Source organism: Mustela erminea, chromosome 7 (genome assembly GCF_009829155.1).
Source record: "Mustela erminea isolate mMusErm1 chromosome 7, mMusErm1.Pri, whole genome shotgun sequence".
Lineage (NCBI taxonomy): Eukaryota > Metazoa > Chordata > Mammalia > Carnivora > Mustelidae > Mustela > Mustela erminea.
In genome coordinates, this window is record NC_045620.1 from 46,176,241 (window position 1) to 46,200,694 (window position 24,454).

At 36.2% G+C, this 24,454-nt stretch overlaps 1 protein-coding gene across 1 annotated transcript in view; it reads left to right on the forward strand.

Annotated features, from left to right (window-relative positions):
- Positions 1-24,454, forward strand: part of XRN2 (5'-3' exoribonuclease 2) — a 91,591-nt gene that overhangs the window by 48,386 nt on the left and 18,751 nt on the right. Inside the window, exons 17-26 of the mRNA XM_032351560.1 lie at positions 1,938-2,073; positions 3,352-3,459; positions 3,553-3,642; positions 4,312-4,384; positions 10,063-10,146; positions 11,904-12,001; positions 13,242-13,321; positions 14,514-14,570; positions 23,335-23,403; positions 23,501-23,632. Coding sequence (XP_032207451.1) covers positions 1,938-2,073; positions 3,352-3,459; positions 3,553-3,642; positions 4,312-4,384; positions 10,063-10,146; positions 11,904-12,001; positions 13,242-13,321; positions 14,514-14,570; positions 23,335-23,403; positions 23,501-23,632 — 927 coding nt within the window. The remainder of the gene's footprint in view (positions 1-1,937; positions 2,074-3,351; positions 3,460-3,552; positions 3,643-4,311; positions 4,385-10,062; positions 10,147-11,903; positions 12,002-13,241; positions 13,322-14,513; positions 14,571-23,334; positions 23,404-23,500; positions 23,633-24,454) is intronic.

Consider the following 24,454-nt stretch of genomic DNA (forward strand, 5'->3'; position numbering starts at 1 on the left):
TCTTCCTCAAATGAAATATGCAAAAGTCATTCAAGTTAAGAGATAAATATGTATATTTTTTAAAACCACAAATGTGCGTGTATACAATTACATTTCATGACAAAGAAGTTTCCCTTTAGCTATATACTTAAAATTTCTAATAGGAAACTTTGATTCTTTATCCAGAAATTTGAGATCTTTATATAAGATTAATAATCTCTTTTATAATTAAATCCAGATTTGAGTGCTCGCTTCGGCAGCACATATACTATAATTAAATCCAGATTTGAACCCTGGGTTCCGCATGCAAAAGGCCAATAATCTTAACAATTGTAATTCATTAAGAAGTTAGCAAAATGATATATTTCAAAATTAAACAATGGTGGTCCACAACTCATGCTTCTTTTATAGGACATGGATGGTATGTTTGCATTTATGATGAGAAACTTCTCAGGTGTCGTGTATGGTTCTGTATTTTCCTAATGTCCTTTAAAGTTAGATTCTGAGATCTCTGATGGCTTGTGATTGAACATTTTCCTTATCCTCCGTTTCTGCAAGTCTGGATTTTCCTCTTGGAGTATGTTATCTGTTTTATTGGGTAGCCATCTTGATCAATACCAGCTTAATAGTTGAATTGATTTGTTAGTACTTCATTGTGTAATCCCAGTGCTGAGAATAGTCAAGGTAGAAATGCTTCTGTCAAGAAGTGCTCCAGACACTTGACGTGTATTTCATTACTATTTTCTGTAAAACAGTTATAATCCACATCATAGAGGATATTTCTCCTAATTGATGTTCTGTGAATGCATTGGGGCAGGGGAGGGAATTAAAATTGGTGTGGTGCATTCTGGAACATGACTGTAATTAATTAGTAAGATGTGGCACAGGGTGGAAAATAGTCCTTAATGAGAATCATCTTGATGTTCTTGATCTGTCCTAATTTGTTTCTTTAGTGTTCTTTGGCTTCTTTGTGTTATGTTTAAATCTTTTAGAGGATGAATAATGAGTATGTAAAAAAGCATTTTGAAAAAGTGGTTCTTTACGTGTATTTTCAGTGATTAATAATAATTTAGTGTATTGACTGCTTCTGAGTTCTACCAGAACATACAAACATGTGTGTATGTTTCCTTCACTTAAGCCAACAACTCTTAGCTGAAAGAGGGATAAGGCCCAAGGATGGGAGAATTGGTATAAACATAATTTTCTGCCTGGTTCCTGGAATGTTATTTTACAAACCACTTTTTATCTTTTAAAAAATTACCTATGCAAATCTTTTCTTCTTCTTCTTCTTCTTTTTTTTTTTTTTAAGATTTTATTTCTTTATTTGACAGAGAGAGACACAGTGAGAGAGGGAACCCAAGCAAGGGCAGGCAGAGGGAGAAGGAGAAGCAGGCTTCCCCCTGATCAGGGAGCCAGACTCAGGGCTTGATCCCAGGACCCTGGGATCTTGACCTTAGCCAAAGGCAGACGTGTCACAACTGAGCCACCCAGGCACCCTGCAAAACTTTTTTTTTTCTTTTTAAAGTAATTTGGTTGGTTGCTTTGTTTAGTTTAGATGTATTTTAACAAACTGAGGAACTTACATAAAATATCTTCAATATTTGAATCTTACGGTATAGTTTCAGAATTGGTCTACAATCAAAAACAAGTAAAACAGTATTAAAATTTGAGCAAACAAGTGTTCAGTATCTCCTTTAGTAGTATTATTCTCTTTTTCCAAAATGTAGTTTTCTAATGGTCTCATTAGAATTAGTGTTTGGATTTTTGATGTTTGACTGTCTTAATAAATTCTGTGAAAGTGGGCTTTTTTAGATAATTAAATGAAGCTGTGTTAGCATTACTGTTTAACTCATTCACATTTCACCTGTATATTTAGTATAAAATGATTTGGGTGATAAACCAGTGGACAATTATGGAAAGAATTAATTCAACATGAACCGGCTTTGCCTGGGTTTTAGGCTATGGGAAGCTGGTTGGAAGCAGCGGTACTACAAGAACAAATTTGACGTCGATGCAGCTGATGAGAAATTCCGTCGTAAAGTTGTACAGTCTTATGTTGAGGGGCTCTGCTGGGTTCTTCGATATTATTACCAGGTACAGAGAGAATATTTTCCTCTAAACCTAGCTAATCATTTTAGGAAGATCATAATTTCTGTGTATTATTGAGCTTTAATGAAATTAAATCCAGACTCATTCTTTTAAAGCTTCCTGTTCAGAAATTCATTACCTTAAATATTTGTTTATAAAGGCTTTTACGCTTCTCAGGTGTTAATATATAGAAGTAAAGATAATTTTTGTTGTGCTTAAGGATTTCAGCATCAAGTAGTGTGGGTTGAGTATACTTTGTCTTTAATATAATTAAGTATGGTGGTTTTTCAATTGGAAGTAAAAAATAATAGTCACTAATGACTGAACAAAGGACAAAGACTAGAAAATATTAGTAAGAATTTGAAAGGCATTTGAATGATAAAATTTCCTCTGTGTAGTGTAGTGATGTTACATGAAATGCATTCTAATTGGAGTAATCCGTATCTGACTTAAAGCCTTTGATAATTGAGAAATCAGATTGGTGAGAGATTAGGTAGATATATAGGGGATTTTAACACTAGTAGTTAATATCTGGTTTCATTCTCTGAGAGCAAGGCAAGTTAAGTTTGGTGTGATCTAAGAAAAGATGAAGTTTGTTATTAAGTGGAAAGTATAATTTAATGTATTGTCAACTGTATAATAATAAATTCATGTTTTACTTTTGTTCTCAGGATTTTAATTCATTTAGGCATAGAATCAAAATACATATTAAGAGTTGTTTTTTCTATCAGTAAAAACTTCTTTTTGATGGGTTTACTTAAATATTTTTATAATAAAGAGAAAATTGTCACAATAAAATATAATAAAGAATTATAAAATGAAACTTTCGGTAATTTTATTTGGTCCCTGTTCAGTGTGATGTCCCTTCCCATCTATATGCTAAGTAAGTAAGTGCCAGCTATCACTGCTCTTCATTTTATTTGATAATGGCTGCTGTAAAATTGGAAAGAAATGTAACCAAACACATTTTAAGGGTAAAAATCTTCACCAAATTGTACTATACAAATTGTATTTACAAAGTTTGGTATTAACTTACTGATTATTAAAGACACTTTGCAGTAGTTTTTAAATCAAGGAGCTATTGATACAAAGTAAAAGTTCAGTTAATCAAAACAACTCTTAGGACTCATGGGAAAAAAATATATGGAATGTACACTGGAAGTTATGTATTTTATAGGCTAATACTCTAATTTTTATTTGCTTTTCTGTGTCCGTATTGAACGTAGATTTTTGTTTTTGGTTTTTGTTTTTGTTTTTGTTTTTTTTTTTTTGTTATGATTCTAGGGCTGTGCTTCCTGGAAGTGGTATTATCCATTCCATTATGCACCATTTGCTTCAGACTTTGAAGGTATTGCAGACATGCCATCAGATTTTGAGAAGGGCACTAAACCAGTAAGCTTAATTATTTAGAGTCATGAAATTCATAGAATTTTGGCTTAGATAAAAATTGTGTGTCTTATCTTAAACCTTTTTTCTTTCTTGCAGTTTAAACCATTGGAACAACTTATGGGAGTTTTTCCAGCTGCAAGTGGTAACTTTCTACCTCCATCATGGCGGAAGCTCATGAGTGATCCCGTTAGTGTCTTAGTATTTTTAGTATGTTAGTAACTGGATTTTTGTCATGTTTCATGAACATTAGTCACAAGTGCTTTTGCATCTAATAGTTAAAACAGTGAAGTCCAAAAACAAAGTGAAAGTATTGAGTTCTTCTGTATGTTTTTCACCTTCCCCCCCGCCCCTACTTTCCTTGGCTGTGAGAACACTACCTGGTATAAATAAAATTAATTTGTTTTTAGGAGCAATTCTTAAAACTGTTACTTTGTTCTAAGCCTACCTGTAAGTCTTTTTTTTTTTTTTTTTTTTTTGTTCCAGCCATGTGTGGTGGCTACCATTGTTCAGACATCTCTGAGCTTATTTTGTGTGCCAGATAGAAAGGAGAGCCAGGCTAGAAGTAGGAATCATTAGAGTCCGTAAACTCTTCATTGACTGTGTTGGGTTCACAGTTGTCAGTTATAAAATTCCTCTCTAAAAATGCCCTTTTTTTTTTCATTTTTTAAAAATAAAATTGTTAATTTTGTTTTACTATTGGGATTAATGACCTGAAATCTTATTAACATTTTTTAAAGAAATGAAACCTTATTTTCTCATCAGGCCTGATAACATGAATGAAAGAAATGTCAGATTCTTTAAAACTCAGACATGTGTGACTTTTGTTTTGAATCTTTATTTTTCTCCTTGACATAGGATTCTAGTATAATTGACTTCTACCCAGAAGATTTTGCTATTGATTTGAATGGGAAGAAATATGCATGGCAAGGTAAAATTTAGACATTATTCCTTTTTGTTAAAACAGTTTCCACTTTTTGGTAAACTGTAAACGAACATGATTTAGGTAATGAAAGAATTTCTGTAAAAGATAAATATTTTAAGACTTGGATGTCAAAATTTGATTTTTTTTTTTTCTATCTACCCTGGCATTGGCAATGATTAATAGTAACATTCTGATAAACAGTAAATAGAGTTAAAGTAGACCAATCGTTCTTTTGTCTTTTCTGTGATTAATTAATGGGACTTGGGAATTGCTTTCATTTAGTAGCTCATTGACACCTTGTAAGGTTGCTGAGAAATACAGGTTTACAGTTTTTATAAGAATGTCATTTTTAAATTACTACTAAATTTAATGTGTTATTTACCACTCAGCAAATGTGTGATGATGACTGAATGTAAAACACAATAAAGAAGTCTCGCACATAGTAAGTCCACTATTATTTCATGCCAGAAGCCCTTTCAGCAAATCACTTTAAACTTTGCTTCCACTGTATATTTTTCTAAGATAATTTCATTTGGGAAAACCATGTTTTTACTTCTTGCTTGGTTATTTCCTGTGGTACAGATGACTGGTAACATGACTCAGAGAATTGTGAAATGGAAGGAGGGATAAGTAATAATTTACAAATTGAAAATCATTTTATGAGATTTTAGGGTTGATTTTGGGTTTATGTAGTAAAGGAAATTTCATACTACTTTAGTGGATTGATTGTGATTGGGGTTAGCAGGTATTGTGCTCTGTGGTCATATTTTATTGTATGTAAATTGGTTGGAGTCTTAGGTTGTTTTTAAGGTGCTTTGTGGAGGGTATTTTGATTAATAGAAGGAAAGGGCTAAGAGGCAGTAAAATAAAAATGTAAGTACATAAGTAAGTGTTGAATAAATAAGTAAATATATAAATATGCCGATGTCTTGCTTTCTATATATAATCATCCAGAGGAAAAGTGAAATAGTGCACAATGGTTATAATTTCTTAACATCCTTGCCAACATTTGTTACTTTCTTTTTTTATTCAGTAAATGGCTTTTATGTATTTAAGTGTTTTTGGTTGAAGTATAATTGACATACAATATCCTGTTTCAGATGTACATCATGGTGATTTGATATTTTTATAGGTTATGAAGTGATCCCCATGATAAGTTTAATAACCATTTATCACCATACAAAGTTACTATAGTATTACTGACTATATTCCCTATACTGTATATTATATCTCCATGACTGACTTATTTTATAACTAGAAGTTTGTACCTCTCAATCCACTTCACCTAGTTTGCCTATCTCCTCACATTCTTTACCCTCTAGTAACCAACAGTTTGTTTCCTTATCTGTGAGTTTGTTCATTTGTTTTGTTTTGTTTTTTAGGTTATGTATATAAGTGAAATTGTATGGTATTTTTCTTTCTCTGTCAGGACTTGTTTCACTTAGCATAGTACCCTGTAGGTTCACTGATGTTGGAAATGGTAAGCTTTCTCTTTTTTATGGCTGAGTAATATTTCATTTTATATATATGTGTGTATACACACACACAAACACACACTGCATCTTTATCCATTTGTCTGTTGATGGACACTTGGGTTAGTTCCATATTTTGGCTATTGTAAATAATGCTGCAGGGAACATAGGGGTGCATTTATCTCTTCAGATTGCTATTTTTCTTTTCTTTGGATAAATATCCAAGGGTGGAAATGCTGGATTGTATGGTGTTTCTATTTTTAACTTTCTGAGAAACATCCAAACTGTTTCCCATCGTGGCTGCGTGTAAGAGTTCCCTTTTCTCCACATCCTCACAAACACTTTTTTGTTGTTGTTTTTCTTTTTGGTGATAGCCAATCTTAAAGATGTGAGGTGATGTTTCATTGTGGTTTTGATTTGCATTTACCCGGTAATTAGTGATGTTGAGCACCTTTTCATGTGTCTGTTGCCCATCTGGATGTCTTCTTTGGAAAAAAATATTCAAATCTTCTGCCCATTTTTTAATTGGGTTTATTTATTTATTTATTTTTGGGTATTAAGTTGTGTAAGTTTCTTGTATGTTTTGGGTATCAAACCCTTATTGGATGTATGATTTGGAAATATCTTCTCCATTCAGTAGGTCGCCTTTTCATTTTGTTGATTGTTTCCTTTGCTGAAACAAAAGCTTTTTAGTCTGATGTAGTCCCATTTGTTTATTTTAGCTTTTGTGGCCCTTTCCTGAAGAAACTGGTCCAAAAAAAATATTGCTGAGGCTGATGTCAAAGAGCTTACTGCCTGTGATTTATAGTTTCAGGTCTGACATCCAAGTCTTTAATTCATTTTGAATTTATTTGTGCATATGGTGCAAGAAAATGGTCTAGTTTTACTCTTCTGAATGTAGCTTTCTGGTTTTCCCCACACCATTTCTTGAAAGACTGTCTTTTCCCATTGTATATTCTTGCTTCCTTTATCATAGATTAATTGACTATATATTTGGGGGTTTTTCTGGGCTCTTTGTTTTATTCCATTGATCTATGTGTTTGTTTTCATGTCATACCATACTGTTTTGATTGCTATAGCTTTCTCGTATGGTTTGAAGTCAGAGAGTGTGAGACCTCCAGCTTTGTTCTTTCTCAAGGTTGCTTTGGCTCTTTGGTGTCTTTGTAGTTCCATACAAATTTTAGGATTCCTTGTTCTAGTTCTATGGCATTTACCATAAATGGATTGCATTTAATATATAGTTTGCTTAGGATAGTATGGACATTTTGACAGTATTCTTCCAATCCCATCAGCATGTAATATCTTTTCCATTTATTTGTGTTTGTTTTTTTTTTTTAATAATGGCCATCCTAAGGGGTATGAAGCAGTATCTTTTTTTTTTTTTTAATGAAGCAGTATCTCACTGTGCTTTTGATTTGTATTTTCCTAATTATTGGTGATGTTGAGCATTATTTCATGTTCTTATTAGCTATTTCCGTATCTTTGGAGAAATGTCTTTCAAGTTTTTTGCTCATTTTTGAATTAGGTTTTTGTATGTATGTATTTATTTATTTATTTATTTATTTGACACAGAGAGAGAGATCACAAGTAGGCAGAGCAGCAGGCAGAAACAGAGGGGAAGCAAGCTCCCTGCTGAGCAGAAAGCCCGATGTGGGGCTCGATCCCAGGACCCTGAGATCATGACCTGAGCCGAACGCAGAGGCTTTAACCCACTGAGCCACCCAGGCGCCCCGGTTTTTGTTTTTATATTGTAGGAGTACTTTATATATTTTGAGCACCAGTCTCTTATGTATGATTTTGTATTTATTTTCTTCCCTTTTGTGATTGTCTTTTTACTCTGTTTGACAGTGTCCTTTGATGCACAAAGTTTTTAATTATGAGGGAGATTCAATTTCTGTTGGACTATTTTGTCATTCCTGTGTTTTTGGTGTTGTATGCAAGAAGTCATTGCCAAATCCAGTGTCATAAAGCTCCCCCCCACCCCGCACATTTTAGGAATTATAGTTTTAGCTGTTAACATTTAGGTCTTTGATCCATTTTGAGTTTACTTTTGTATAGGATGTAAGGTTAGAGTCCATCTTCATTCTTTTGCTATGGATATCCATTTTCCCCAGCACCATTTGTTGAAACTGCTCCTTCCCCATTGAACAATCTTGCCACCCTTATTGGATATCATTTGACTATGTATCTGAGGGCTTACTTGTGGGCTCTCTATTCCACTGCCTAATACGCCTATCCTTATGCCAGTACCAAACTGTTTTAATTACTGTAGCTTTAGTAAGTTTTGCCATCGAGTGGTGGGAGTCCTCCAACTTTATTTTTCTTCTTCAAAGTTGTTTTGGCTCTTTGGGGGTCCTTGAGATTCCAAATGAATTTTAGGATGAGTTGAAACTCAGACCTTTAATACTTTTATATTTTATGTAAGTATTTTCAGTTATTAGACTGCAGCAAGAACATAACTTTTTTGAGGTCAAATTTAGTACTGTGAGGAGTTATAGTTATTCCCCCATGTCTTTAAAACTTGTTAAAAGTAATGGTAATACTTAAGTTCTTACCTAAGTTGCATGTATCTTAAAATGATAGAAGATAAAATATATCTGGGTAGTTTTTTGACATTTACTGAACTCTTGCAATGTTGTGTTTTTGTAGTATTTCCTTAATATATGTAAGAGGAAAATAGCATACCCATTTCTAATGCTACATATTTTATGAACAGAGTATTTTAAGTCCTTTGATCAAAGTCACACAGTGGCTGAACTAAGATTGGACCCAGGGATTGTGACTACTGTGTATTTACCTAAGTGCTGTCACTACTTGGGTTACTTATGTTGTTGAGGTAGTGCATGTTAACGTAATAAATAAGTACTCAGGAGAAATTAGCTGTAAATGTCATTTTTACTATCAGCTCACTCAAGAACTAAATTTATCACATCTGGGTATAAGACATTTCTTTCTGTCTTGCACAGTAGGGCTGATTTTTTGCTTAGTAACCTTATTGCTTTCATTAGCACTGCAAGTTGCTTACCAGTTGGAGCTGGCTTTTAGAGTTGATATTGTAAGACAGTCTTTCTGATAATTTGTTTAGGTCTTAAGTGTATGACTAAACAAAACTTGAACAACTCCCTGCATTTTTTCCATGTATATGTTCACCAGTAGATGAAACAGCCTAACTTTGGTGATAGATGATAATATTCTTGAAATCACTTTTTAGGCCCTTCAGAATTCACTTAGTTTCTTTTTAACTTTAAAAAATGCGTATTTCCCTTCTAGATAATGAAATTGAACCTGTTTCTAAACTTTGAAAATATGGTAGCTAAATAATTAATGACAACTTTGGGAACCTTTCATTTCTCTCATTTTAAAGGGAACAATCACAATTGTGGCAGTTTTGACTGGCAATAGTTTCAAAATTAGCTCTACTTAGCATTTCTCTTTGCTGTTTATTTTACACTTTTTATTTTGTCAAAAGACTACTGTATACAGTATAACATATACATGTGGTTCAATAACTTTGTATATCTTTCTAGAAATAGATACTTTATTACTGGTGTGCTGCTTTGAAAATTATGAATGTAGGTTGAAACAAAACAATTACTTTAATTCCAGCACATTCCATAGGACAGTTTTCAGCCTGAATATGAACAGCTTGGATCCTACCCAGCCCCCAAGATTACTTAAACAAGTCCTTAAACACTTCTTATATCTAAATTAGTAATTACGTTTTAAAATGTAAAAAACAGAATGCTGTGCAGTTTTAGAGCTGGAAGACATTCCATGCATTTATTCACATTGAACAGACCTTCTGAATATTTTAGTTGAAAACAAAGTCCTAGAAAGATGAAAGGACAAGTTCAGACTCTTTGCAGATTAACTGGCTTGCTCAAGGACATCCTCATAAGTAAGGCAAGAGAACATAGACTGGTGTCCAGGTGGCCACTTGTTCATTTAATTTAAAAGTTTTATCATCATGGAGTTAAGATTCTGCAAACATGGCTTTTCATATGAGCTATCTTAAGGATGGAAAATATATGAAACTTCTTTCTTCTCTGAACACATGGAAAGTATTTGCATCTGAGTTTTGAATAGAGTTCAATTCCAAAATGTTTTTACGCCAACAGGGATATTCTACTAGAAACGTTTATTTGAACGAGTAATAAGTTGAATTTGGGTGATCCTAATAGCTCAGTGGTTGGTGTGCGTTTCTTTCTCCAGGTGTTGCTCTGTTGCCTTTTGTGGACGAACGAAGGCTGCGAGCTGCTCTAGAAGAGGTATACCCAGACCTCACTCCAGAAGAGAGTAAGAACTCTGCTTCCACTTGGTCTCAACACTGAGTCTGTATCTTACAGACATTACATTTCTGTATAGTATTAGACTCTTTTTTCCATTTGTCAAATTTCACATACACAGGGGGCATAGACCGTTGGTTTTTACTTCTTCATAAGAAAAGTCAACTTTGCTTCATAAAATATATTATCCAAATTGAATAGTAAATACAGTTGGTTTTTTTTTTTTTTTAACAAGTGTTAGATTTATTAAAAAGCAATACTTTGAGGGGTGCTGGGGTGGCTCAGTCAGTTAAGCATCTGACTGTTGATCTCAGCTCAGTTTTTGGTCTCAGTGTTGTGAGTTCAAAGTTCACAGTGGGCTCCATGCTAGTTGTAGAGCCTGCTTTAAAAACAAAACAAAACAAAACAAAAAACACAAAAACAGCATTTCAGGAATATCCTTTGACTTTCTGATTCCTTTTTTTTTTTTTTTTTTAACATTTATTTATTTATTTTAAAGAGGGCAAGCATGCATGAGCAGGGGTAGGGGAGGAGGGAGAGGAAGAGAGAGAATCCTCAAGCAGGCTCTGCCTTGAGTGTGGAGCCCAATGTGGGGCTCAATCCCAGGACCTTGAGACCATGACCTGAGCCGAAATGCAGAGTCAGCCACTTCACCAACTGTGCCACCTAAGTGCCTGCCCCTTGACTTTTTGATTCTTACATGACATGCACACACAAAACTAATTTTCCATGCTGTGAGTGTATTAATTTCCTCTCTGTCCCTTCTTTCCTTCATCCCCTCCAATAAGTTAACTTGGTTTAAAAAAGCTATGTTGAAATAAAGGCATTTACTTAGTATGCTAACCTGAAATGTTATTGGTATGGAGTGGCATTTAAAATACTGACAGTTAAGGGCACCTGGGGGGCTCAGTGGGTTAAGCCGCTGCCTTCGGCTCAGGTCATAATCTCAGGGTCCTGGGATCGAGTCCCGCATCGGGCTCTCTGCTCAGCAGGGAGCCTGCTTCCTCCTCTCTCTCTCTCTGCCTGCCTCTCTGCCTACTTGTGATCTCTCTCTGTCAAATGGATGAATAAAATCTTTAAAAAAAAAAATACTGACAGTTAAAAGTGTTGGGAAATTGCAAAGCTAGACTCTATTGGAAAATTTATTTAATACCAGTATAATAAACCTATAGAAATAATTTCTCTGTCAGCCATTCTTAGAGTAGTCTTTGTTATCAGATGATGTAATTTGTTTGGGTTTGCTCAGGAAATGGTTATGTATTTCTTACAGTAAGAAATTGAGTTCTATATAAGTTTATCCCTTATCTTACAGTACTATATTGAAATATGTTTTAGTGATAATATTTTCTGATAGTCTTTGATCTTTGAAACCTTAATGTCAAACTTGTTTTTCTTCTACAGAGACCTCACACATTTAGGTCTGTCACTTTTAAATTATTTTTTGTAGGGGCACTCAGCTCTTAAGTGTCTGTCTGCCTTTAGCTCAGGTCATGATATCAGGGTCCTGGGGTCAAGCCCTGCATCGGGTTCCCTGCTCAGTGGGAAGCCTGCTTCTCCCTCTCCCACTTACCCTGCTTGTGTTCCCTCTCTCGGTGTGTCTCTGTCTGTCATATAAAAAAAATCTTTAAGAAATATAAAGTATATTTTATTGTAGACCTTATACTAAAGTTTTTAAAATTTAGATGTTTCTTTTTATTTTATTCTCATAAAAGTTGCTCTTGCAGATATAATTGTTTGATCTTACTTCTTTCCTTATTTTCCCCCCAGCTAAAAGAAACAGTCTTGGAGGTGACATCTTATTTGTGGGCAAACATCACCCACTCCATGACTTCATTTTAGAACTCTACCAGACAGGTTCCACAGAGGTATGGTCTCTTTTTCCATCATGAAGTGCTTTTAGACAGTATAATTATTCGGTTAATTCATCAGAAATACATATGTTAAATTTAGATAAAATAGAAATAAGTGGGGTGCCTGGATGGCTCAGTCAGTTAAGCTTCTGCCTTCAGCTCAGTCATGATCCTGCGGTCCTGGGATCAAGTTCTACATTGGGCTCCCTGCTCAGCAGAGAGTCTACTTCTCCCTCTACCACTTCCCAAAGCTCATGGACACATGCTTGCTCTCTCTCAAAAATAAATAAATAATATCTTTTAAAAAAAGAAAAAGAGGGCACCTGGGTGGCTCAGTGGTTCAAGGCCTCTGCCTTCGGCTCAGGTCATGATCCCAGGGTCCTGGGATCAAGCCCCACAATAGGCTCTCTGCTCAGCAGGGAGCGGGCTTCCTCCTCTCTCTCTCTCTCTCCCTGCCTCTTTGGCTACTTGTGATCTCTGTCTGTCAAATAAATAAAATCTTTTAAAAAAAAGAAAAAGGAAAAGAAGAAAATATACCATTTTAATCTTTAAAAACCATTTTAAAAGTCTATAATTTTGTGGCATTAAATTTATGTACAGTGTTGGGACGCCTGGGTGGCTCAGTGGGTTGAAGCCTCTGCCTTCGGCTCGGGTCATGGTCCCGGGGTCCTGGGATCGAGCCCTGCATCGGGCTCTCTGCTCAGCGGGGAGCCTGCTTCTCCTTCTCTCTCTGCCTGCCTCTCTGCCTACTTGTGATCTGTGTCTGTCAGATAAATAAATAAAATCTTAAAAAAAAAAAAAATCTATGTACAGTGTTGAGCAGCCATTCACCACTATCCACTTTCAGAACTTATCGTCCCAAATAGAAACTGCTATCCCTTAACAATACATCTCCATTCTCTCCCCTTATTTCTGATAACCTGTCTTCTACTTTCTGTCTTTGAATTTACCTGTTTTTGGAAGTGGAATAAATGGAATCCTATAATATTTGTCCTCTTGTGTCTGACTTATTTTACTTAGTGTAATGTTTCCAAGGTTCATTCATGTTGTAGCACGTATTAGGGCTTCCTTTTATGACCATAGTATGTATACACCGCATTTTCTTTGTCCATTCATCTGTTGATGGAAACTTGGGTTGTTTCCTCCTCCTGGCTTTTAAGAATAATGCTACTCTGAACTTTGGTGTACACGTATATGTGTGAATCCCTGCTTTCCATTCTTTTGGGTTTATGATCAGGAATGCATTTTTCTACAGCCAGTGGATGTACCACCTGAACTATGTCATGGGATTCAAGGAAAGTTTTCTTTGGATGAAGAAGCTATTCTTCCAGATCAGTAAGCATTCATTTGTGCACATTGGGGTGACTGGGAGGAAGTTTAGCTAGCATTTTTTCTTGTTGCCCAAATGTTTTATTTTCTAGTAATAGTAAGAAAACAAAACAACAGAGAACCTGCTGGACTATAAAAATACTTGGGGTCAGAGCCCACCTCTTCAGCCTAGTAGCTGTATCACTGTGTGCAGGGAGCCCTGGGGGTCCCTAAAGCCCTTACAGGAGATCCAGGAGTTCACGGTTATTTTTATAATAATACTAAGATGCTATGATATTATTTGCTTTTCTCATTCTCTTTCTCTCTTGAGTGTACAGTGGAGTTGTCCAGAAGCTGAATGTAGTGTGATAGCTATCTCAAGAGATTGAATCAGAAGCAGATAAGAGAATCCAGCTAATAAGATAGATATTAAGCCAGATATTAAAGAAATTTTCAAAAATGTAAGACAATGACACTTCTTTTTTTTTGCTTTGTAAAACAGTTTTTCATTAAAAATGTTATTTATGTTAACATGTAATAGGTTTATTACTGTTATCTTTAAATTAGTATTTTAGAAATTTCTTAGTTTTAATTTTTAATAGGTAAATATTGATACACATAACCAACATAACCAGAAGCTCTTTGAGGTCCTTGATTTTTAGAAATGTTTTAAAGGGGTTCTGAGATCAGTGTTTGGGAATTGCTGGTCAGTTGTATCTTCCTCTTTTGTAGATAACGGGTGGTTTTCCAAAGTGATTATACTATTTTGTAATCTCAGTGGCAGTTTGTGAGAGATTTGTTGCTCTACATTCTTGCAAACCCTTGGAATTGATTGTCATGACCTTAATTTCTGTCAGTTTAGTGGATGCTTATTGGCACCTTGTGTCTTATACATGCATTTCTCTAATTACTAATGAAATTGAATGCCATATGGTATATTTATTAGCCATTAGGTTTCCCTCATTTACCAAGTACCTGTTCTGTTCTTCTGTGCCCCTTTCCGGTTTGTTTGTATCCTTTACAAATTCTGATATGAACCGTTTGCCCACAATAGTTTTCTGTTGAGATTACAAGCAAGGAAGACAGGGTCCTTTTTTTAAAGATGTAATTGGTTGTGTCATTTTTTTGTTGGTACATTTTAATGACTTCTCTTTCCTAAAGCAACATCTTAATTCCACTTGTCCAAAAGGTTACAACTTACTCCCTTCTTTCTCTTTAGGATAGTATGTTCTCCTGTCCCCATGTTACGGGATCTGACACAGAACACTGCAATCAGGTAAGTCTTCGAAAATTAATGTCGTTTGATCAAAACACAGCTCTGAACTTGCAGATAAGTTTAAGAAGATCCCTGAATCACAAGGAAATGGCAGCTATTATTCCACCAGTGTTTTGAGATTGGAGAGTCCCTGTGTTGCAGACCTCAGAACAGAGCCTCTTGACTTTAAATTATGTATATTGTTAAGGTTACTGATTTAACAAGCTTGCTTCTCTGCTTACTGGTTTCCCCTGACAACCTCTTAATTCTTCCTGGATTAGGAAAGTGGGAGGTAGAAAGTAGGAGTTTCTAAGAGTAGTTTACTATGTAGGAGCAAACAGACCTCTTTACCCCAGAGACCCACACAGCTTCTCTTGTGTTATAACAGATTATTTTAATTATATTTACAGGCGTGGCCCTGCAGCATTTAAAAACAAAACATTACATACTTTATTTTGGTTGAGATAGAATAAATTTGCGGAAATGTTTACCAATAATTATTATAAACTAAAATTAGATCATTTCTGCTACCTGGAAAAATGTATTTCATTTCTTTCTTTCTTTTTTATTTTCAAATTTTTTTAAATTAACATAATGTATTTGTTTCAGGGTACAGGTCTATGATTCATCAGTCTTACACAACACATAGCACTCAACACAGCACACACCCTCCCCAGTGTCCAACACCCAGCCACCCCATCCTTTCCATCCCCCATATTTAATTTCTTGCATTTCTTCGTACAGCATTCTCTATGTGTAAAATATAATGTGACTGTTTAGAATAAAAACCAACACACTTATTACTCATTTGCTTAATTCTTATATGTAATTACAAATCTTGATTGCAGGATTTATGTTACCATTTTCTTCAGTCTTTAGGCAAGACTAAGGAAAACACATCCTAGTAATTCAAGGATTTTGTAAAAGCCTGCTTGCGAAGACTGTTACTGAATCCTTCTCTCCGAGTCATTGTTACTATTTCTCTTACTCTTCAGAAGTATTTTGGATTTTATTTAAATTTATCATTGTAAAGTGTGAGCATATTCATTTTCCTATTAATAGATTTAGATAGATAGCAACTGCCACTTTAGAGGGGCTTTTATTTAAAGAAAACTGTCATGAATTTGGAAAATCTTTCTAAATTAGTTGCTTTTATCTTTACACACATTTTTAATTTATCTTTACATGTAATTTGTTCTGGCTCTCTGTCTTTGGGCTCTTCTGTTAAGGGTGGAGTTTAGAATTGTGGGCCATGCTCTTGCACCCATCACAAATAGTCTGGTTCAGGTAGATCCAGTGTGGACACTTTATTAACCCATGGGATCTCTCTGCCTTGAAACAGTGCTTCAGGCCAGTTAATCCTACCAGTTCCGTCTTTGGATTGTCACATGCTTGCTTATGCTCCCCAGTTCTGCATGTTTTCAGGGGCCTTTCTGCCCAGCCCTGTAGAAGTACTTAACATTTTTTTTTTCTACTTAACTTTACAATTAGGACAGAAAGACTTGTCCAAGGGAAGAATTATAAAATTGGCAAATCCTCTAACTTCTGTGTGTATGGTGGTGTTATTGTTGGCTGGTTGGTTATGAGCCTGAAGAAGGCCTTTGGTATTATTTGGTATCCATTGTGTTCTCCTAAGATTATTAAACTTAACAAGACAAATACCAGATCTAGGTAGAAATTCAGACATATGTTGAAAACTTTATAATAAAATCGATTTGAGTTAATGTCCTAGAGATTTATGAAAGACCACATTAACTTTTACCTTATAAGCTAATTTTCAGTGTTTCCTTTGAGGGGTAATGAGGTTGATCCAGTTTATTGCAGTTTTTGTGTGTGTGTTTGGGGGCTTGTTTTTCATCCCAGTCTTGTGTTTGTTTTATAAATGAAAATCTGAGAATGCAGGCTTTGGTTCCAGTTGCTGGTTATTTCTATTTTGACTCCTGTCAAAATTTTTTTCCCTTCTCTGTTTGTATGCATCCAGTATTCCATCCCATATTTGAGAAGTTCTTCAAGTTGAGTTTAGGTGGGTTTTCCTACCACATAGCTCTTACCTGTAGTGTTAAAAAGGCATAGGATAGAGGTTATTGAAGTGTTTAAGTTCCTAGAAGGACTCTTAGAAAAATACAGTCAGCTGTGACCTAGGAGATCTCCTTCTGCCCCAATTCTGATTCCATAAATCAGCCAACATATTAGTAGCTTAACTTTGAATAGAACAGAGCTATCTCCCTTATTTTTCCTGATCCCATTCTTCACCATTTTAATTTGCTTAGATGTAATATTTTTAGACTAATTCTTTGTTAACTTCAAATATAGGGGTGCTTGGGTCGCTCAGTCAGTTAAGCGTCTGCTTTCAGCTCAGGTCATGATCCCATGTCGGGCTCCCTGCTTAGCAGGGAATGTGCTTCTCTTGCTCCCTCTGCCTCTTCCCCTGCTTGTGCTCTTCCCTGTCCTCAAATAAATAAAATCTTTGGCGGGGGGGACCTTTAAATATATAAAACCTCATATGATCTTAAAATTAAATTTTCTTCCTACTGCAGTGGCACAATTTTCTATTCATCTGGAGTAGAGGGACAGACAGACACACACACACACACACACACACACCCTTTGTTTTACCTCAGACTCAGCATTCTGGCCTTCTTTGTCCAGTGCCCCCCATCAGTTCTCCGTGCTGATCTCCCCTTTCTATCCCTGACTGTCCTGTTGCTCTGCTCTCTTACACTATGTGCTTTGGCTTCTCATTCTACCTTAATTCCTATATCTATACTACTGTTCTGGATTTTCTTTTTCCCAGTTGTTGTTTGTTTCTGGCTCTTCCCAGTGAGCCTGTGTTTTCGGGGTTTTTGTTTTTTTGTTTTTGTTTTGTTTTGTTTTCCTTTATTTTGAGTTTCTTCTGAATTACTGTAATGATCTTCCAGCTAATTTATTTGATTCCACCTTCCCACTGAATCTACTGGCATATGCTATGAGGCTTATCTTTGTTAAACATTGCCGCTCCTCAGAAATCTTCGCTCTATATTGTCACTGGAATTATACTTCTTTGCTTTTTGAAGGCCTGTCCTGGTTTGGCAGAGCTATGGCTCTGTGCCTGAATCCCCACAGTTCCTCAAGGACACCTGCCTCCTCCTTCAGTGCAGGCTCTTCCCATGAGTATCCCATTGACTTTTGTGCCTGCAATGTTCGTTCCTTTATATCCTATATTTCATAGCTTTTCTTCTCTTCTGAAATGTAATCTGAAATTTACTTAGTCTTATATGTTATTTTTATCAGTAGCACTGTTAAGATTTTGGTTGTTTTGGTTTTGGTTTTGGTTTTGGTTTTGGTTTTTTTTTCTCCTAGCACCTGGCATAGTTCTAAACTTGTATAAAAGCCCAGGTGTTCATAGTGTTCATAGTGTCAAAGCCCAGTGTTTGCCATCGTCTTCCAGCAATGCTTATTCCTTCAGAGAAGTGTTTCTCACACTTTTTATGAATCAGGCAAGAAAGCAGTAACACTTTCTAAAACAGTAGAATGTTTTATCTCTTCAAGAAGGTTTTCTAAAAATGTGAATATTTAATGTAACTATTACTGCAGTAAGACTCATGGTTGGCAAGCAGATAACTTGAAATCAGAAGCCTAGAGGAAGGGGAATATATAGAGTCAGTCACAGATTTGATGGTGAAAGCTCTTGGGAGGGCTTAATTTCCACTGCCTGGTTAGCCTCCTCTGATAGAATGTCAGAAAAGATATCTTAAGTCCTATAAACTTAAGTGTTTTAAAATGTCAAGTATATGAATCATGAAGTTTTTTTTTACAAGAACAGTTTGCATTGGTATGCTGAATTAGCATTAATTAAGGAATGTCAGGGGAAGGTAGAGTAAAAATATGTAACTTGATATTTGGAGTTTTCTGCTATCTTTGTGAAGTGTGCTAGCACTCAAGCAGTAATAGTACTTAAAATAGCATTTGCAAGGCTAATTCTTAAAGTGAATTGAGTTGGAAAGGGGTGTTGTACATTCCATTCCTTTTCTGTTGAGACTTTGCTATAGTATTTTCTTCTTACTAATGGTGTCTAAAGTGCTACTTGTAATACAAATAAAAGCACTGCTCAGTTTTGTTATTTTCAACCATGCTTAGGTTTATAGTTTTTATATTCTGTTCTTAATGTGCTTGTGATAACAATTAGGTGATTAAAATAACAGGGAGGTTCCCTACCAATGGAGGGATCCATTATGCTACTCCTGGACATGATGGTCTGGTAGATAGAAGCCTAGGCTTTGTAAGTCAGCTCTGTGCCACCTGGAAGAAGTAGTGAAAAACACTTGTGTTTACAGAGTTAGATGAGCAGTACACATCTAAACACAGTTCTCTTACCTCAGAAGGGCCACCTGTTGAATCTATAAGCTGTTCTGTTAACTCATTTCCTCCCTGAAGGTGCTCTTGTGTTATCTCAGTGTTACTGCTTTCTCTCCCCTGACTAGCTCCACAGTTAAGCTCTTTTGTTTCTGGTGGTAGAAATTATCAAAGATTAATCTTGTTTTTCTTCTTTATTATTTCTATTTTTATTTATGTATTTTATTATAATAACATCATTTTTGTTATTTTAGTTTTTCTGTTTATAAGAATTTTAATTACATAAACCTGAAAAAAATGAAGGAACTTTGAAAGGTTGGGTCTCAATAAAGTTCCCCTTTGGGACTTTGACTAATGGGCTCCTGCCTGGTTTATGTGTTTCAGGTTTTGTTTTTTGTCTTTTTTTTCTTTTTAAGATTTTTATTTATTTATTTGACAGAGATCATAAGTTAGGCAGAAAGGCAGGCAGAGAGAGGGGGAAGCAGGCTCCCCACCGAGCAGAGAGCCTGATGCGGGGCTCAATCCCAGGACCCTGAGATCATGACCTGAGCCAAAGGCAGAGGCCCAACCCACTGAGCCACCCAGGCGTCCCTGTATTTTCTGTTTTTGGAGAGGTTTGTTTAAGTTGTGGCTAGTGTTTCACGTTGGAAAAGTACAGTTGAGTTGTACTTTTCTTTTGTTTTATTTTCTAAAAATATAATAGTTCTTATTATATATTTTTGGGAACAAATTACTAAAAAAAACCCACCCTGAACCAATGAAAGCTTAACTCATTTTAGGAGAGAATAAGTCTTCAAATTGTTCTCCAAGATCCAAGGGAAAAGAATGCTTTAATCTTTGAGATCAAAAATAGCATCACTTATCTCTTCAGTAGGGACCTCCAATCTTATTTTTAGATGCTCCTTTTCTGTCTCCTAATAGTTTGTTTCCTATGAAGTATATAGATCACTCTGTTGAGTTTGGTTCTGAGGGTAAGTAGGGGAGATGTTGGAGATTTTTTTTCCCATTATCTTGGAAATTTTTTCCCCTTTAGAACATGACCATGAATGATGGAATTTTTAAAGCAGTTTTATTGAGGGACAGTTGACAGTAAACTGCACATATTTCATAAATAAATGGGTTTGTTTTCTCAAACGCTGGTTTCGGCTGTCTTATTATGTTTCTTGTAACCATTATCCTTCAGGAGAGATTATCCCTGTAAACCTGGGGTTCTCTACTCTGCCTGGGAACTCGTTACCTTGACTGTTTCTTTCATTTAGTTCCCATTTTTCTGTACATCACTTGCAGATCTTCATCTCAAGCCCTCACCTGAATGTGATCTTCATTCTAGTTCCAGCCCTGCCATTTCTTTTGCCTGCCCAGCATTTGCACCTCCAGCGCCTGTTGCCAGGAATTTCTTTTTGAGTTGCCTTCCTGATCATGTTTACTCCCTGACTGACTATCTGAAGTGATTTCACACTGTGGTCAGAGCAGGCTCTCAATGACATTAACCCAGTTTGGCCAGCCTGTGTTCCTGCTCACCTCTGTTCACAAACTTGCTTGCTCCAATCTAGCTCTTCTCAGCTGAGGTTTCACTTGGGAGTTAAGGCTTGAGACATTGGGATGCCTGGGTGGCTCAGTTGGGTGACCAGCTCTTGATCTCAGCTTAGATCTGGATCTCAGGGTCATGAGTTCGTCTCCTGATCTCAGGGTCATGAGTTCGTCTCCTGTGTTTTGCTCCACGCCCTGTTCCATGCCCAACTCTACTTAAATTTAAAAAGAAAAAAAGTCCTGGATGCCTGGGCAGCTCAGTCAGTTGAGCATCTGCCTTCTGCTCAGCTCACAATCCTGGAAGGCCAGGATCGGGTCCTGTATCAGGCTGCCGGCTCAGCGGGGAGTCTGCTTCTCCCTCTAACCTTGCCTCCTTTGTGCCCTCTCTCTCTCAAATACATAAAATCTTTACATAAATAAATAGATAAATGATTTCTAAAAGGCCCTCAGGCCAGTTCTCAAACTTAAAGCATTCATTTCATGTAACCAGTCAGTTTGTGTCTTATTCCTTTAGAATGGGAGTAGTTATATGTCTTTCTTGGGAGAATTGAGGATGTAATCACTTAGATCATTTGTATAGGGATGGCTTCTCTCCCAGATCCCTATTGAGAAGGCTGCTCCAATTAAACTGAGCTTTTCCTTAGTTCCTTTGGAAGCCCTTTCCATGTCTTGGTTACATTTATTTCCTCCCATTCTGTAACCAATCCTGTCCCACTTTATATCATGGCCTCTTGGATGATGTTTTCCTTGGTCCCAGGTGAAAGAATCCTCTTCCCTCTCCCCCTTGCACACATACTTTTATCCCATATTAACAAAGACATGAGTGGAAGGTATGTGTACACACATCCTTTGACTCAGCATCTTTTCTGTGTCTGTTGTTGCCTTTTCCACTTTCTTATGAAAATGTTATTAAATATTTCCCATTTCCTTTATCGGAAGGGGAGACAAGCTTGATGCCTGGCCAGGATTTGTACCCCCACGCCCACCCTGAGACTGTGTATGCTATGGGAACTCTTTAAGTTTGTTTGGTAAACTGCTGAAAAGCTCTGCTGACACAAAGATAACTGCTTTGAGACATTCTAGTTGCAAGTCTTGCTTTTTATTACTGATTTTCTCTCTTTACTTTGTATCTGGAAGGCCCTAACGAACCTCTATACTTAACTACCATTTTCTCTGTCACCCTCTTAAACCTGTAACACTGCCCTAAGCCACTTTGCCCAGTAGAGAACATTTGAGATAAAGACAGTTGCCAGTGAAGAGTGAATTGTAAGAGGAATTGATTCAGTAAATGAAGTATTGTTTAGCTACTCTTGAGATCAGCATTTTTATTATAAATGAAGTTATTTTTGTGTACTTAAAATGTAGTTAAATCCCAGTGCTACAAAAGTAGGTCCTAATAATTTAAAATGGCAATATTTTAAGAGAAAAAATTAGCTATCTAAAATGTCAACCAATTCAATAAAACCTTCTTGAGTAGAAACGTTTTCCTGCCTCACATTGAGGTCTTTTATCCATTTCAAGTTTATCTTTGTGTATGGTGTAAGAGAATGGTCGAGTTTCATTCTTCTATACATAGCTGTCCAGTTTCCCAGCACCATTTATTGAAGAGACTGTCTTTTTTCCACTGGATATCTTTTCCTTCTTTGTTGAAGATTATTTGACCATAGAGTTGCAGGTCCCCATCTGGACTCTTGAGTAAAACCATTTTCAAGTGTAATCATGGAGGAATTTTAGAAAATAAAAAGCACAAAGAAGGAAAGGAGATAATTATACAGAGCATATCACTGATTACTTTTTTGAATATATGCCTAGGCTGTTGTATACGTATTGAAATGTCAATTGAGGATTCCATTTTTGTGGAGAACCATAGTTTCTTTAACCACTCCACTATTAAATCCCACACTTAGGTTTTAGTTTTTCAGCATGAATACAAATGTCTTGAGCATCCTTAGGTATAAACCTTTGAGTACAGATCCAGAATTCTAGAAGAGGCATTGCTATATCAAAAGGAAAACTTAAATATTTACCAGCTTTCGGGACATGCAAACCCCACCAGAAAGGAAGCTTGATCCAGCTTATACTCAACAGTCTGAGTGTACATATTTATAAAATACAATAAGCCTTTTGTGTAGTTTTCAAATTGTGACTGTTCCTGATACAAGGGAAGCATTAAGAGAGCACAATAGAGGGCTCCAACTGGGAAATTTAACGTATTTCCCCATAGATTATTTGTGTTCACTTTCTGATTTTGTGAGTATTTCTAGTGGCATTTGCATCTTTTCTTTCTTGCCATAAGAACTAATTTTCCCTAAGATGCTGGAGGGTAAGTCTTTGCCCCACACTAAACAAAATGAAAGGTATTACTTTTAGGGATGCCTGGGTGGGTCAGTGGGTTGAGCCTCTGCCTTCAGCTCAGGTCATGATCTCCGGGTCCTGGGATCGAGCCCCACATAGGGCTCTCTGCTCAGCAGGGAGCCTGCTTCCCCTTCTCTCTCTGCCTGCCTCTCTGCTTACTTGTGATGTCTCTCTGTGTCAAGTAAATAAATAAAATCTTAGAAAAAAAAGGTATTTCTTTTATTGTCTTTTTGTTGTTTGTAAACCTCTTCCTCCTGTCTCCAGTATCCTGTTGGAATTGCTCAAGATTTGAAACAGTGTCTGTTTCTTCTCTCTGATCACCCACAATTAGCTAGAGCATGGCTTTTCCCACAGAGAAATTTACATGTAGGCTATGTACTAGGGATTAGCAGCAGTTTGGTGAAAAAGATACTTAGCTTTGGTGAAACTATTGATTAAAATAATTTTTGGAGAGAAGACTTTTGAATTTTAGTTACTCTTTTTAAACATGAAAAATACCTCAGTTTACATAATAGTTGAGCCAAGGGAATATAATGAAGTCATTAAATTGTATGTTGCTCTCTCCTAGTATTAATTTTAAAGACCCACAGTTTGCTGAAGACTACATTTTTAAAGCTGTAATGCTTCCAGGAGCAAGGTAACAATAATGCGGTTATAAAATATGAACTATCTCATTTTATTTTGTATGAACAGTGTTTATTCCAGTACTAAATATTGTATTTTCAAATGGTCAGAAAACCAGCACCAGTACTGAAACCTAGTGACTGGGAAAAGTCCAGCAATGGACGGCAGTGGAAACCCCAGCTTGGTTTTAATCGGGACCGGCGGCCTGTCCACCTCGATCAGGCTGCATTTAGGACTTTGGGGTGAGTAATAGGTTGCTATCCTTTGTATGTTTTGCTTTTTTTGAATCATTCACAAGGATTAAGTTACTATTTATCCTACAAATATTTAAGAGACCATTAATTGAAACTACGTGGCAAATATTTTAATGACTTTGATACTCTCATGCTCTTCATTTTTTTTTTTTTTTAAGATTTTATTTATTTATTTGACAGAGAGAGATCACAAGTAGACAGAGAGGCAGGCAGAGAGAGAGAGAGAGGGAAGCAGGCTCCCCGCTGAGCAGAGAGCCCGATGCGGGCCTTGATACGAGGACCCTGAGATCATGACCTGAGCCGAAGGCAGCGGCTTAAACCACTGAGCCACCCAGGCGCCCCATGCTCTTCATTTTTAAAATTCACTTTTGTTTCTTTGGTTTATGCTTTATGTGTCATTTGAGAATTCTGTTATTTTTTCTTAAAAGGTTCTCCTGTCTTTCTAACAGATCTTTCAAAGGAATAAAACATTCTCTTTACCTTCAAGAAAGTTTTAGCTGAATTAATGTATGGCAGAATCTGTTTAAAGTGTTAATCAAGGGGTGCCTGGGTGTCTCAGTCAGTTAAGCGTCTGCCTTCAGCTCTGGTCATGATCCCAGAGGACTGAGCCCCCCATCAGGCTCCCTGCTCAGCAGGAAGCCTGCTTCTCCTCTCCCACTCCCCTTGCTTGTATTCCCTCTCTGTCTTTCTCTGTCAAATAAATAAATAAAATCTTTAAAAAAAATAAAGTGTTAATACATTACAATATATGATGCATAGTATATAACAAGTACATAATAAAGTATATGATCAGTACATGAAGATAACTCA